The sequence below is a fragment of the Neofelis nebulosa genome, chromosome 12 (assembly GCF_028018385.1).
Source record: "Neofelis nebulosa isolate mNeoNeb1 chromosome 12, mNeoNeb1.pri, whole genome shotgun sequence".
Taxonomy (NCBI): domain Eukaryota; kingdom Metazoa; phylum Chordata; class Mammalia; order Carnivora; family Felidae; genus Neofelis; species Neofelis nebulosa.
The window spans coordinates 39,031,260-39,044,995 of record NC_080793.1 but is presented as its reverse complement, the minus strand read 5'-3'; the positions used below and the strand labels follow the sequence as shown (position 1 = coordinate 39,044,995).

The following is a 13,736-nucleotide window of genomic DNA, read 5'->3' as shown; positions in this document are numbered from 1 at the left end:
AGTCATCTTGGTGGAGGTTTGGTTTCTTTTGAAGGATGGTTGCATAGTGTTTTCTTTGCTACTACATCATGGAGAAGCATCTGTCAGGAATAGGGTAGGATGTTTTCCTGTTTAATCTTCTCAATGACCTGCTGAAAGGGAAGGGAGCTAAGGACTGTCCCAAACATTAGATGACAAAGTAGGCAAGGTGAGGGGAAATGGCTGTAGCACTGCTGTTCCTAGGGCTCCTGACAGTCCCATTTGGGGGCAGGATGATTTTATTTATTGCTCCCTTGATATTTGTACATTGGGTTCCACTGCACTCAACTTGGTAGTTTCAGATTGTGCATATGATATATATTGTGTATTTTAAAAATGTCCTTTTAAAAATGTTCTTTGTGGTTTTGTGTATTTAGTCTGAGACCCTCATTCCTACCATGTGTTTTTGCAGGGATGTATCAGTCAGCAGCAATTCCAGGATTGCACAGGAGGAAGCATTTATTACATTTGTTAGTTGCTTTAGAGACATAAACAGAAGCTATTTGTAATATGTAACCGTCTAAGCTATCACATTTTCCCACTCATAACAGACTTATCTGCCATGATGTCCTTTTCAAATCCCACTTACATCTTGAAAATATGTAATAAGGACTGTTTTTTAATTTTTATTTAATGTTTATTTTTAAGAGAGAGAGAGAGAGATGGAGTGTGAGTGGGGGAGGGGTAAAAAGAGAGAGGGAGACACAGAATCTCAAGCAGGCCCCAGGCTCTGAGCTGTCAGCACGGAACCCAATGCAGGGCTTGAACTCACAAGCTGCCAGATCATGACCTGAACTGAAGTCAGACACTTAACCGACTGAGCCACCCAGGCGTCCCAGGACTGAGGGTTTTTTTTTTTTTTTTTTAATTTTTTTTTTAACATTTATTTATTTTTGAGACAGAGAGAGAGAGAGCATGAACAGGGGAGGGTCAGAGAAAGAGGGAGACACAGAATCTGAAACAGGCTCCAGGCTCTGAGCTGTCAGCACAGAGCCTGACGCGGGGCTTGAACCCACGGACCGCGAAATCATGACCTGAGCCGAAGTCGGCTGCTTAACCGACTGAGCCACCCAGGCGCCCCCAGGACTGAGTTTTAACTAAGGGCTATCTTCTGGTGTTATGGGTTCATCTTTTGAAATGGTATAAATGTGAGATTAAAGGGATGTAGGTTAACTAGAAGAGTCAGGCACTGGGCTTCCCTTCTCCAAAGTTGCCTATCAATTTTCGTCAAATTAGGCCATTATCTGTAAAACCTAAGAATCTCAATCAGTCATTGTTTCTCTGTGTATGTGTTTTAATTTTTCTTAATGTTTGCTTATTTTTGAGAGAAAGAGCATGAGTGGGGGAGGGGCAGAGAGAGAGGGAGACACACAATCCGAAGCAGGCTCCAAGCTCTGAGCTATCAGCACAGAACCCCATGTAGGGCTCAAACTCATGAACTGTGGGATCATGACCTGAGCCGAAGTCGGACACTTAACTGACTGAGCCACCCCGGCGCCCCATGTGTATGTGTTTTAAGAGTCAAGGTAAGTTTAGGCTTTTAAGAATGAACCCCTTCTACCTCATACTGCCTAGAGGGTATGTGTGTATACTTGAAGAAAAATGCCAATCTTTAATCCTGCAAAATTCCAAACTTTTCCTCCGTAGTTTGCAGGCAGATCCATGAGCCAGGTCTTAATTTGTTGTACTAGGGCCAGTTTTCTGCCTTCCGTCCTAAAGTTGTACTTGTGGTGACATAGTAGCTAACAAAGAAAGGTAAAAAAAGTGAGGGGGTAGTGGATGCCTCGCTGGTCCAGTTTGTAGAGCATGTGGCTCTTGATCTCAGGGTTATGAGTTCAAGTCTTATGTTGGGCGTAGAACTTACTTTATAAAATGGGGGTCAGACCCAACTCCTTGACCATTGTCTATATGTTGAAAAGGGACAAATACAATATTGTTCATTGGGTCATAGATGTCTAATTCTCATTTATCTCCCTTAAGTACTACTTTAGTTTTCTTGTTTTTATAATATGTCTGAGCTCTAGAACTTCACAACTTACTAATTTGCTGTTTGCTAGCAGTGTGTGTGTGTGTTTAATTGGTCTTCATTTTGTTTTGGTGTTTTTATTATTTAAAAGCCTTTTTTTCAAGCTTATTTTTATTCAAACAGTATTTTTTAAACAGTATTTTTATTTTATTAGTTGAATCTGACAAAGATTGTAAAACAGCCTAAAAGATCAGAAGTATGAACCTGAAAACTATAGAAAATGGAATGGTTTTGCCTGTCCTTTTGTCTGCATGTCTCTCCTTTTAGAACTTTTAAGTTTTGGTCTAGATCCCGTGTTGAAAAACTCCTACCATAGTCCTTTGTCCTGGCTTTTAAAGCGGGGATGGAGGGAGCACATTATTTCTTTGAGTATCTATAAATCCGGGAAAGGTGGTGGTCGTGAGAACTGACCAATAATTGAAAACAAGAACGCTGTTCCTCATTTTTATCCCAAATTATTACTTGAATAGGTCTGTTTTTATTGTAACACATGTTAAAAATTTATACTTCTGAATTTGGACAACCAGACCTACCTATTCCTCTAAACTTACAGTAGAGAAGAGCATAGAGGGAGGAAGGAAGGGAGTCTGGGGATGGGTCCTCAGAGTCTCTTGCCAATCCAAGAAATTGACGTCTGAGTGCCACAGATTGTCTAAATGGACAAGCGCAACTCCATGTTACATCTAAAAACCAAAGTTTCAGGGGTGTCTGGCTCAGTCGGTTAAGCATCCGACTTTGGCTCTGGTCATGTTCTCATGGTTTTTCAGTTTGAGCCCACACTGGGGCTCTGCGCTGACAACACAGAGCCTGCTTCAGATTCTGTGTCTCCCCGCCCCCTCTCTCTCTCTCTGCCCCTCCTCAGCTTGCACACACATTCTCTCTCTCCCTCAAAAATAAACATTAAAAAAAAAAAAAAAAGCTTCATGTGGAACTGTGAATTTACATAGACAAAATGAGACTTTTGAAAGAATGTAGTTGTTTTCTAGATCCTATCCCATTTGTTCATGATCTGAAGGAAACAATCTCTTTAGTGGGCTTTAATGACTTCTTTATTGTGTTGTATTAATTTGATGGTTTCATTATTTGGTCTTTCTTTCCTTTCTACCTTCTGCTTTTTTCCTTCTGAAAAAAAATAGAATATATGAATAAAGATTTTCTAATACTTAAACTAACCACAAAAGATGGCAGCAAAAAACCGTAACCATTGGAATAGCTGCAGAATTGTTCTGTTTTGTATGTTCTACTAGTATGGATTTAGCAGTTCAGTTTTTCCATTCTATAAAGATAGGATTAAGGGGTGCCTGGCTGGCTTAGTCTGAAGAGCATGCGACTCTTTATCTTGGGGTCATGAGTCTGAGCCCTACGATGTGTGTAAAGATAATTTTAAAAAATTTAGGGGTACCTGAGTGGCTCATTCAGTTAAGTCTCTGACTCTTGATTTTGGCTCAGGTCTGATCTCCTGAGTTGTTTTTTTTAATATTAGTTTTTAATGATCATTTATTTTTGAGAGAGAGCACATGAGCAGGGGAGGGGCAGAGAGAGGGGGAGAGAATCCCAAGCAGGCTCCACACTATCATTACAGAGTCTGATGCAGGACTCGAACCCATGAACAGTGAGATCGTGACCTAAGCCGAAATTGGACGCTTAACCAACTGAGCCACCCCAGCATCCCTTTGATCTCACAGTGTGTGGGATCAGGCCCCTCATCAGGCTCTGCGCTGGCAGTATGGAGACTGCTTGGCCTTCTCTCTGTCCCATCCCCACTTGTGCTTTCTCTCAAATAAACATTAAAAGAAATTTTAAAAACATAGGGTTAATAATACTTAACAGAGTTGTCTATCATATGCTACAGGTATAATGCTTGTGTTAAATTATTTTGGTACAAGTGCTAGACCATGTATGACACTACTTCCAGATCTTTTCCAGTCATGATACATAGAAAAATATGAAATTACTATATTTATAGATCAGAGTAGTAAACTGAAGATACTTCTTTGGCCAGATGTTGCTACAGAGGCTAAAGTTATCCCAGGTCCCATCTATCCCATGGGAAACAGTATATAATTTACCTATAACTAGGGTGTTGCATATGAATTGATATCAAGAATCTTTGTTAGAGATTAAAAGTCTCAATTTCTGCTTTGCTCTGTATTGGCCTTGTTATTAGGTAGATTCTCACCACGTGGTAATAAAGATGGCTACCAGCTCTAGACTTTCCTTATTCTCACAATTGTCAATCCAATCAGGAATAAAAATTGCCTTTCTGCTATTAGAACATCATAGCTCCCTACCAAGGCTCTGATTGGCCCATCTTGGGTTACATGCACACCCCCAAATCCAGCATCATGATGAGAGAGAGAGAATCTGCTGCTGTGGTTAGGTAGGTTGTTTCTCTGAAGGTTTTGCATGATAATAAGGGAAGATTAACCCATTAACCCCACCAGAACCAACAGAGTGGATTCCTCATTAAAAGACAAAAACAAGATCCTGCTGTCCAGAATAAGTGAGGAAATGAAAATGAAAGTGAAAACTTGCTGAGTTAAACTATTTTCATAGTCCACTATAGTACCTGACACTTCTGAAAGCATCATCGATTTCCATTTAGAAGTATATGGTATTAGAAATTCTTTTTTTGATAGAAATGAATAATTCACCATTTTAAAAATTGTATTTCCTAACATTTTATTATTAAAATAAACACAAGATATAAGAAAATCAACTTGGTTAAACTACTCATGGGACAAATTTCCTAATTCAGTTAATACGACTAACCTAGACCTGTTAGCCACTACGTAACTACACATAACTATTTTAATTAAAATTAATGTCAAAAATTTAGTTCTTCAGTTGCACAAGCTACCTTTCACAGTGCTCATTGACTACATGTGGCTGGTGGTTATCATATTGGATAAAAAGATTATGCATTTCCATCATCATAGGAAGTTGCCGACAGTGCAGATCTAGACCACTTATAGCTCTTTTTTCCCCCTCTCTATACCACACTTTGTCCTGTCCTTATCTTCCTAACAGGTTTCGGATATGTTCTGAGGCAATCCTCATGGAATGTTCTACCCCCTTTTGTTTGTTTCTTTCTTCTAGGATGTTATGTCCGTTTCCCATAATTGGCAGTGATAAGTTTTTGTTAATCTTTATTTTATAATGTAATTACTGAAGAAATCCAGAAGGATCTTTGTGGGGAGGGGCAAAGAGTTATTCTTAATTTAATAGAAAGGGTGTGTGTATGATGAATGGATTTTAACTAGATGGGAAAGTTTTCTGTGAAAGTGCCTTTCACTTGTATAATCACATAACAAACTCTTTACTCTTTTTAGGAAAAGGTTTCATCAAACCAAACATCTAAATTGCCTGGCTCAATCCCTTTATTTTTTGCTTGGGGCAGGAGCAAAAGACTGTTTTCCAACAATGCAACCTATAAGCTCACGCCAGTGAGAAAAGATACAAAATTAATTTTTCCTCCCCATTTTTTCTTTACATACATGCATGTAGCTTGTAGGGAAAAGAACCTTGGGAATAATTTAAAGCCTTTTTGGAGCCTTGTCTGGTTATTTTTCTAGAGAAATTTTATTCCCTGTGGTTAAAGTGTCTGGTTTTTATCTGTGGATGAAAATTGCCTGTCTTAACTCCAAGACATAGAAACCCTGGGAGATAAGGGACGACATCTAACGTGCTCACTATTGCACATCCAACATCACAGTTGGTGCCTCTCACACACACAAAGTGCTTAGTAAATAGAAACTAGTTCTTCCGTGCCTGGGCTGTTGTTTTCCTCCATTCTCCATCCTGCTTAAGTGTCTTCCTTCCCTAAGTATGGAAAGGAAATACGTTTGTGTGTATTATCATTCTTTTAGATCCTCTTAAGCAGCCATGATAAGAAGTGGATTTGTGGGGCAGGGTCATTTTTAACCTTGCCCACAAAAGGATGGCCTTAAAGCTAAATATTTTTTGCTTTTTCTTTTCCTATTGCACTTAATTTGTAGTTTTTAAAATGTTATTTGAAAAGCTTTCAGGCTTCCACTTTGGAAGCAGATTGGAACATGTAGCCAGTTGAAGACGGTGCATGTCTTCTACAGAGTTTATTGTGTGCTCTGCCACATGACCTCTGTGATAGGCTTGCAGATTTCCTCTTTGTGTCCTAGTTAGCAGCTTGTTTCAGCCTACCAGCTGAGTACTGAAAACAAAACAAAATTCTGTTTCTTTTCCCCTAAGGTCTCAAATATTATAGTCTTAAATTTAAAGGCACAATATTTTTGGATCTTGTAAACATGAGTATTTGTAGCTGATCCCCTCCCCCCTCCTTTTTTTTTTTCCTATTTCTAGGACTATCCTGTTAAGTGTAATCTCATTGCTCAATGAGCCCAACACCTTCTCCCCAGCCAATGTGGATGCTTCGGTTATGTTCAGGAAATGGAGGGACAGTAAAGGAAAAGACAAAGAATATGCTGAAATCATTAGGTAAGGTGCTTTGTTTTACCTTCCTTTTGATTAAGTCTTCATACAGAACCAAGGTTTAAATCAAACTTAAATATTGTTTGGGAAGATATTTCTGCCTGAGCCTAATGAGTTTGGCTTTTGAGGGAGCACACACTGGAAGATAATGCTGCAGATCTGATGTCCTGGGAACCAGAACCTCCAGGTTCTCAGTCACTTAAGTTTGCAGACTCTGCCTCTGAATCATTCTAGGGACACTGTTCAGTATTTTCAGCATGTCCGTTAAGTGTAGCAGATACCCAAAGTATTTCCAGACATTCTAGATGTTTTTGTTTACAAAAAGTTAAAAAAATTTTTACATTTATTTATTTTTGAGAAACAGACAGAGCACAAGCGGGGGAGGGGCAGAGAGGGAGACACAGAATCTGAAGCAGGCCCCAGGCTCTGAGCTCTCAGCACAGAGCCCAACGTCGGGCTTGAACTCACAAACTCTTGAGACAATGACCTGAGCTGAAGTTGGACGCTTAACCGACTGAGCCACCCAGGCGCCCCCGTTTTCAAAATTTTTAATGAAGCCCTATAGTTTACTGGCCCTTTTGACCATACCAGCAAGTATCTTCTGGGTATCATTATCAGTAACAATAGTATATGGTTGAACAGAGTCCTAGAAGCTTCTTCTTAGTGAGAGATTTGGAGTCTACCTATAGCTCGCCATCCCTCATATGACCTTTTTATCAGTTAATTTTTTGGGTCTTTAGTTTTTCCATCTGTATAAAAGAGGGGAAAAAAGTAGAAGTTATTGGGACTGAACCAGCCAGCTCTCGATCATATCCTGAGTAGGACATAAGGTTTTAACAGTACCCAAGAATTGGTCCTTGAATTGCAACAAATTCATTTCCCTTTAGTACTGTTAGATTTTATACCCTTAAAATAGAACCCCAAGGACAGTTCCAGCACATTCTGTGAATAGTTTAGTAAGCACTAGAATTTATACAAATAGAGTCCCTCTTTATAACTCTAGTCAGCACAATGCCATGTGATGTATAAAAAAAAACTGCACAGAAAATATAGCTGAATAATATATATATATATCAGCATTTCTTCACGATTTCTGCCCACTAGAATCACCTTTAGACCCTCTTTCATATCCATAGTCATTTAATAAGATTATAAGGATAAAATCCGGGCATGTGTATTTCATTTTTAGCAGCCACTTAGGTGGTTGGTGTATACCAAAGATTGAAGATAAATTAGTATAAATAGTAAAAACCTGGAGATTTAAAGGAGCTGGAGTAGACTGTGTGTGTGTGTGTGTGTGTGTGTGTATACACATGTAAAGTTTTTGAGAGAGAGAGTGTACAAGTAGGGGAGGGGCAGAGAGAGAATCCCAGGCAGGCTACCATAACCTGAGCCGATCAAGATTCGGACACTTAACCAACTGAGCCACCCAGGCGTTCTTAATTTAAGGGCTTATCTCATTCTCTAATTCTTAACACATTTATTACACATCAGCTTCATGTCAGGTACTGTTAGGTCATTAAGGCAGTTTTTCTCCTTGAGGAGCTCACACTTTACTGATAAGAATTTGTAAGCAAATCACCATTTAATGAGTGCACCTATACGGGTGCTGAGAGGGTGGAGCCTTCTTGGGATTCTCTCTGCCCCTCCCCCACTTGCATGTGTGTGTGCACACATGCTCTCTCAAACATTTTTTTAAAAAGTGAGTAAGAAATACAAGGTCTCCACTCGAATGAAGTTGACATTTGGGTGGAAGAGGAAGAAACTGACAGAAAAATTAACAAATGGGGATCATAGAAAATATACTAGTGATTAAGTATCATAATGCAAAGGAATGACTAGGTGACTGCTTTAAATTGGGTTGTTAGAACAGTCCATTTCTAGGTGACTGCTTTAAATTGGGTTGTTAGAACAGTCCCATTTCTAAGTACAGATCTGAGTGACATAAGTAGCCAAATTAGTAAATCAGGAGAAGAGCAACTGATCTACACAGAACAAGCGGTGTTCAAGTTACTAAAAAAACAAACCAGGGATGGCCTGTATGTTTTGGGTGGGAAATGAAGTGGGAGGCAGGTTGTCATGCAACACTGGAAACTAACATAGGCTATTTGGAATCTACTTTAAGTGCAAATGGCAGGATTATTGAATAAATAAGAGTGGTTGGGGTTGCATAGAGTTTGGTGTGAGACGAGGCAGGGGAAAAAATTCTGAGGTGACTCCTGGCTGACCAGCATCTGAGATCCACTACTTCTAAATACGCTACAGAAGGTTATTATTTGAGTGTTCTTCAACATGGTACCCGATGGGCTGAGAACCTTTGGTGTAGTATCTGTCAGATGCCTTTAGGCAGGCACTGAAATTCAGAAACCTGAATCATAAAAAATCTTGATTATTAAGAAAGACCAGTTGTAAAGTCTATCTTCAAGACAGAGACTAACATAAACCATCTTCCTTCAGGAAACAGGTTTCAGCCACTAAAGCCGAAGCAGAAAAGGATGGAGTGAAGGTCCCCACGACCCTGGCGGAATACTGCATCAAAACTAAAGTGCCTTCCAATGACAACAGCTCAGATTTGCTTTATGACGACTTGTATGACGATGACATCGATGATGAAGATGAGGAGGAGGAAGATGCCGACTGCTACGATGATGATGATTCTGGGAATGAGGAGTCGTGACGTGCTCCTTCAGTGCCCCTGTACTGCCCTGCCGTCTCAGGCCAAAGGGAGGGGAGCAAGTGGGGACCTAGCAGTGGCCCCTCAACAAAAACCTATCACGGGGGTGGGAAAAACAAACATGGCTCCTGCTGACTCCCCTTATGGATCTCAGTTTGCTCCTTTTTATGGACCTCTTAATGGAGAGAAAGTAATCCTCCACAGAATGTCTGAATTCTTGCATTCTTTACCCTTCCATCACTGTATTGATTTTTTTTTTTTTTCTTCTTCTTCTTTAAACCCAAACTTTCGCCTCACTTCGTCTCTACAGAGTGTTCACGGCAAAAACACCTTTGGTCTGTTTTTAGATTCTTGAAGAATTAGTCTTTCATCAAGACGTTTGTGTTTAAAGCTGGGAACCCATTGGAAGTTCACAAGTGCTGCATATGCTGAGTAGCAAAAGAAAATGGAAAAAAAATATAAAAACCCCACAAAACAAACTTTAAAAAAAAAAAAAAAGCAAATTTGCCAAGATTTAGCTGCTCATTTACATTAGTGTGTGTGCATTCGATCAGCCCCATGGTGGGGAGTTTTGTTTCCTTTCCCATCTTAAGGCTGAGATACAGTGGGCATCAGGGACTTTGTGCTAAGCCTGATGAAATGTGTTCCTAAGGGCACAGAGACCCTTGAGCCTCCAGGAAATCATCCTAACACCGCAGGGGGCCTCAGCTACTCTGAGAGAAAGATCAGATTTTGTTTTTTGAAATCGATTGGGATCTAAAGCCTGAAATAAATATTCATACTTTACATAGAACTGAGCACTTGATTGCTATTTATTTTAAAGACAGAGTTGTTACCCTCCCCACCCCGAGGGAGTGGGGAGAGAGTGGAGACTAGTGTGTGTGTGTGGAGTCTTAGTGATCGGGAACAAGGAGTTTAAAATCACTATGCCAATTTTGGTTGATGCTGCTGGGGAAAAAAAGTCAAAACTACTGGTGACCACTGTTGGATAAACATCTTATGTGAACATGGCCTTTCCCTCAAAGATTTTTAAAAAACCCTCATGGTGAGAGTGTAAGTAGCCAGTTTTAATTACTCAGTATTAATCCTAGGTGCATGTGTTAAGATTTTGGTTTTCATTGAGCTGCTTATGCTGATAGTGATAGCTGTGGATAGGAGACACGAGTGACCAGTTTCCGCTTTCCTCGTTGGACGTGACCTGGACTTTTCTCTCCTTTCGATGTACTCTGGCTGTGGAGGGCAAGCAGAAGTTGTGCATGGAGCTTGCCCTGGGCTGCCTTGACTCTTCTAGCAGGGCCAAGGGAATTGGCTGCAGGCAGTGTCTGGGCAACGCTAGATCTTCCAACTGTGCTGCAGCTTTGACTTCCCTGGTCTCAATCACGTGTTACTTCAGTCAATATTGAGATCCATCAGCCTTCACCAACCAGGGACTTCAGAACTTGGCGGTGATTTTTGTTTCATTTGGGAGTGGGCCAGTTCATAGGAGGGCAGTGTTCTTTCAGTGGGGAAAATCATTATAATGTAAAATTAGACTTCGGAAGGAAAATACAGAGACTGGCTACGATCCTCCTCCAGATCCCTGTGCACTGGTGTCAACTTCTTCAGATCATAGCTCAGAAAGAACCAAAGGGTTGATGAGGGACAGGGGTAGGATGGATCCTAGAACAGAGTAGGTGATGCTTACTTCCTTAGCTCCTCCTTCCTTTCTGATCTCAGGGTTTTCATTAGCTCTTCAAACTCCAAACATTTGCTGACTAATGCCCAGCAGACCTCTCTGGCCTCTAAAGTTTGATTTGGTATTAAGTGGGGATGTTAACATACAAAGGTTCCTATGGGGACAGTGTTGAGCCTGGTCCCAGAATCTCTGTCCCATCCCCATGGGGCTAGGACTACCTACACCCCTGAATCTAGTGATTCCAGTCAGATTCAGAGAACAGAGCAGCTCTTTGTGACAAAACACTGGCCGCACATTCTCATAGAAAGATGTTGGAACTAGCTTTTTAACACCTCATGCTTATAATCTGCCTATCTTCTGGAGCTCAAAGTCTCATAATGTTCGGATTACCCCATCAGCCCCACACACGTTTACAGCTGGTAGCTTGGTCTGCTCTCTTGGAGCCCTATAAGGCTTTTCTTTTACCCCTTACCGTGAAAGCATTTCTCTGTCAGGGCAGGCCAGGTGCCTTGGCATTGCGGAAGGTGCTGTGTTGCTCAGCCCTGTCCCGTTAGGCCCTGTTGGCCTCTGTTGCACGTTGACTCAGGGAGCCAGAGAGCCAGGTGGAGGTCATACCTCTCAGCCCTTTGTGGTGTTACTGTTGAGGGCTGGGTTTGCCTCTGATAGAGTACAATCAATTCCAGAAAAGACTGGCATGTGTTGATTGGCTAGCAGGTAGACATTCTGAGAACTCAGACTGACCTGTAAAACCCAGATGCTGGTTCCAGAGCTCTGTCCTGAGAACACATCCTGTGGCAAAAGAAAACTTGAGCATGTAATTTTTTTTTCCTTTTTGAGAGTAGAGGTCTCAGGCTCAGGCCACAACCTTGTAAGTACAGTTGTGATTATTTGGTGTTGACATGAATTCAGAATCCTGCATTTTTAGATTCCTTTTGATTCTAGTGGAGGCCTCTCCGGATGCTCTTCAGGTTTGTGTGTTTTGAGGCTGGTTGGAGAAAGTAATATCACGATTCCGTTGTTGCTTCTCGAAGTCTTCCCCCTCTATTTCGTATCATTCCAGAGTTCTTTTCTATTAGCCAAACTTTTCTGTAGTCCCTTCTTTCCTCTTCCCTGGTGATTACTTGCTTCTTTATTTGCTGGTTTCCTTATGTTTGGGACATATGCAGTAAGAGACTGAAGGGGAAAGTGTGTAGTTCTCCACTGAAAGTTAACTCCCCACCCCTCCCATTCTGAAAAATGGTTTACATTTACAAAAAGATTCAGATGCAATTTTCAACTATTCTGAAACCAGCAGGACACACCTGACTTTAATAGTTTTCTTAGCTGAAATTGTAGATGTTTTTCTTCAGTTTAACTTATGAGAAAAGATTATCTGATGCATTTTTGTGTTGAACTTCCCCTTTAGTGGTTTATTTTGTCTTTTTCTGCCCATCTGTCTACTAATAAAATGTGAAATAAAATATACCTGTATTGCTACTTCCCCATGAGATGACCCTCTTCTTTCTTTGTGTTAAAGAAAACTAAAAGCTGGTCTCAATATTTCCACTGTTCCCTTGAAGATTACACCCATGACTCAGCTGAAAAATTAAAAACCAAAAGTGAATCTCACTCACCTGCCTTCTAGGATACTCTGCTCAACTCACCTCCTCACAGAATAAACATTCCCAGTCCTTACTAGCTTTTTAAGGAAAGGTTATTAGAGATACAAACATCTGTTAACCTTAATTCTTATTAAGTAGGGTACAACCTGCTGATACACGTAGGCTGGTGAAGGGATGAGGGTGCTTCCACTGCCCTCCTTAGGCAAGCATTTTGATTTCATCGTCATTTGTCTTTTGAACTTCCTGCTGCTAATAAGCAGAGATCAGGCAAGAGATCATATCATGTAATTGCAGTCCCTGTTTAGTTTCACTTGTGGAGCACTTACCTTTTTCCTGGTCAGGAGCTCAAGCTGTGGGCAACAGCAGCACGTACCCCCAACTCATGAAATGACCACTGATTTTAGAGGCCACAAGCAGAAAAGGTGAAGACTGACCCTGGGCTGGTTCTGGCACACTGACTTGACCAGTATTTGAGGCACCACTTCTGTTTGCTGCTTCCTTAGTCTAGTCTGAGGGGGTTATTTAGGAATGAAATGGGAGGCTATAAAGCCTCTGGCAACACCTCTACGTTGGAGCATAGTAGTGCTATGGTGGGGCGACCTGCCTCGTGTCAGACACAGGAATAGTGGATGGCCCTGGTTCCTCCCTGATGGCCTGGGAGCAGGAGGAAGGAGCTGCACTAGAATCCTGGCCCCAGGTGAATGGCTGCTTGGGACTTTGTGGAGCAAGTATTTAGCCCAGGACCCGCTTACCTACTTCAAACCACCCCAACTCACTAGTCTGTTCAATCCCATCCCTTCACTATTAATCAAGATTCTCTTTGGTTGATGAAGGACACAGGATGGAAAGGAGGATTAGCTGTCCAAACTCTCCCTCCAGCCATGAGAAAAATATCCTCAGTTCTTACCTTTATTTCCTATTTTAATGTCAGCTGATGTCTGGAAAAGAAGTTACCCTGCCCTAGTATTCCTGTTGACCGGGCCCTATAAACAGAGATTGCCTTATCAAAATGAACTTTGAGAACCACTGCCCCTGCCTGGTCAGGAGGGTTAGCAGTCTTTTCAGCCTTATCATTTACCTTTACACCCTCTGGATGCTGACCTGGCCGAGGCGAGAGAAGGAATACCAATTTAAGCCTTTACACCCTATCGTCAGAAGACTGACCACACGGGCTATACTTCAGCCCCAGCCCTATGAAGTCCAGGCTGCCCAGAACAATAATGAAGACAGCCTCCACCCTAAGCTGCCCTTGAGTCACACCACACAGAGACTGTG

At 41.3% G+C, this 13,736-nt stretch overlaps 1 protein-coding gene across 1 annotated transcript in view; it reads left to right on the top strand.

Moving 5' to 3' along the window:
* Positions 1–12,336, top strand: part of UBE2R2 (ubiquitin conjugating enzyme E2 R2) — a 117,236-nt gene extending 104,900 nt beyond the window's left edge. Inside the window, exons 4-5 of the mRNA XM_058695106.1 lie at positions 6,383–6,517; positions 8,969–12,336. Of these exons, the coding sequence (XP_058551089.1) occupies positions 6,383–6,517; positions 8,969–9,188 (355 nt within the window). The 3' untranslated portion in view covers positions 9,189–12,336. The remainder of the gene's footprint in view (positions 1–6,382; positions 6,518–8,968) is intronic.
* The last annotated feature ends 1,400 nt before the right edge of the window (positions 12,337–13,736 follow it).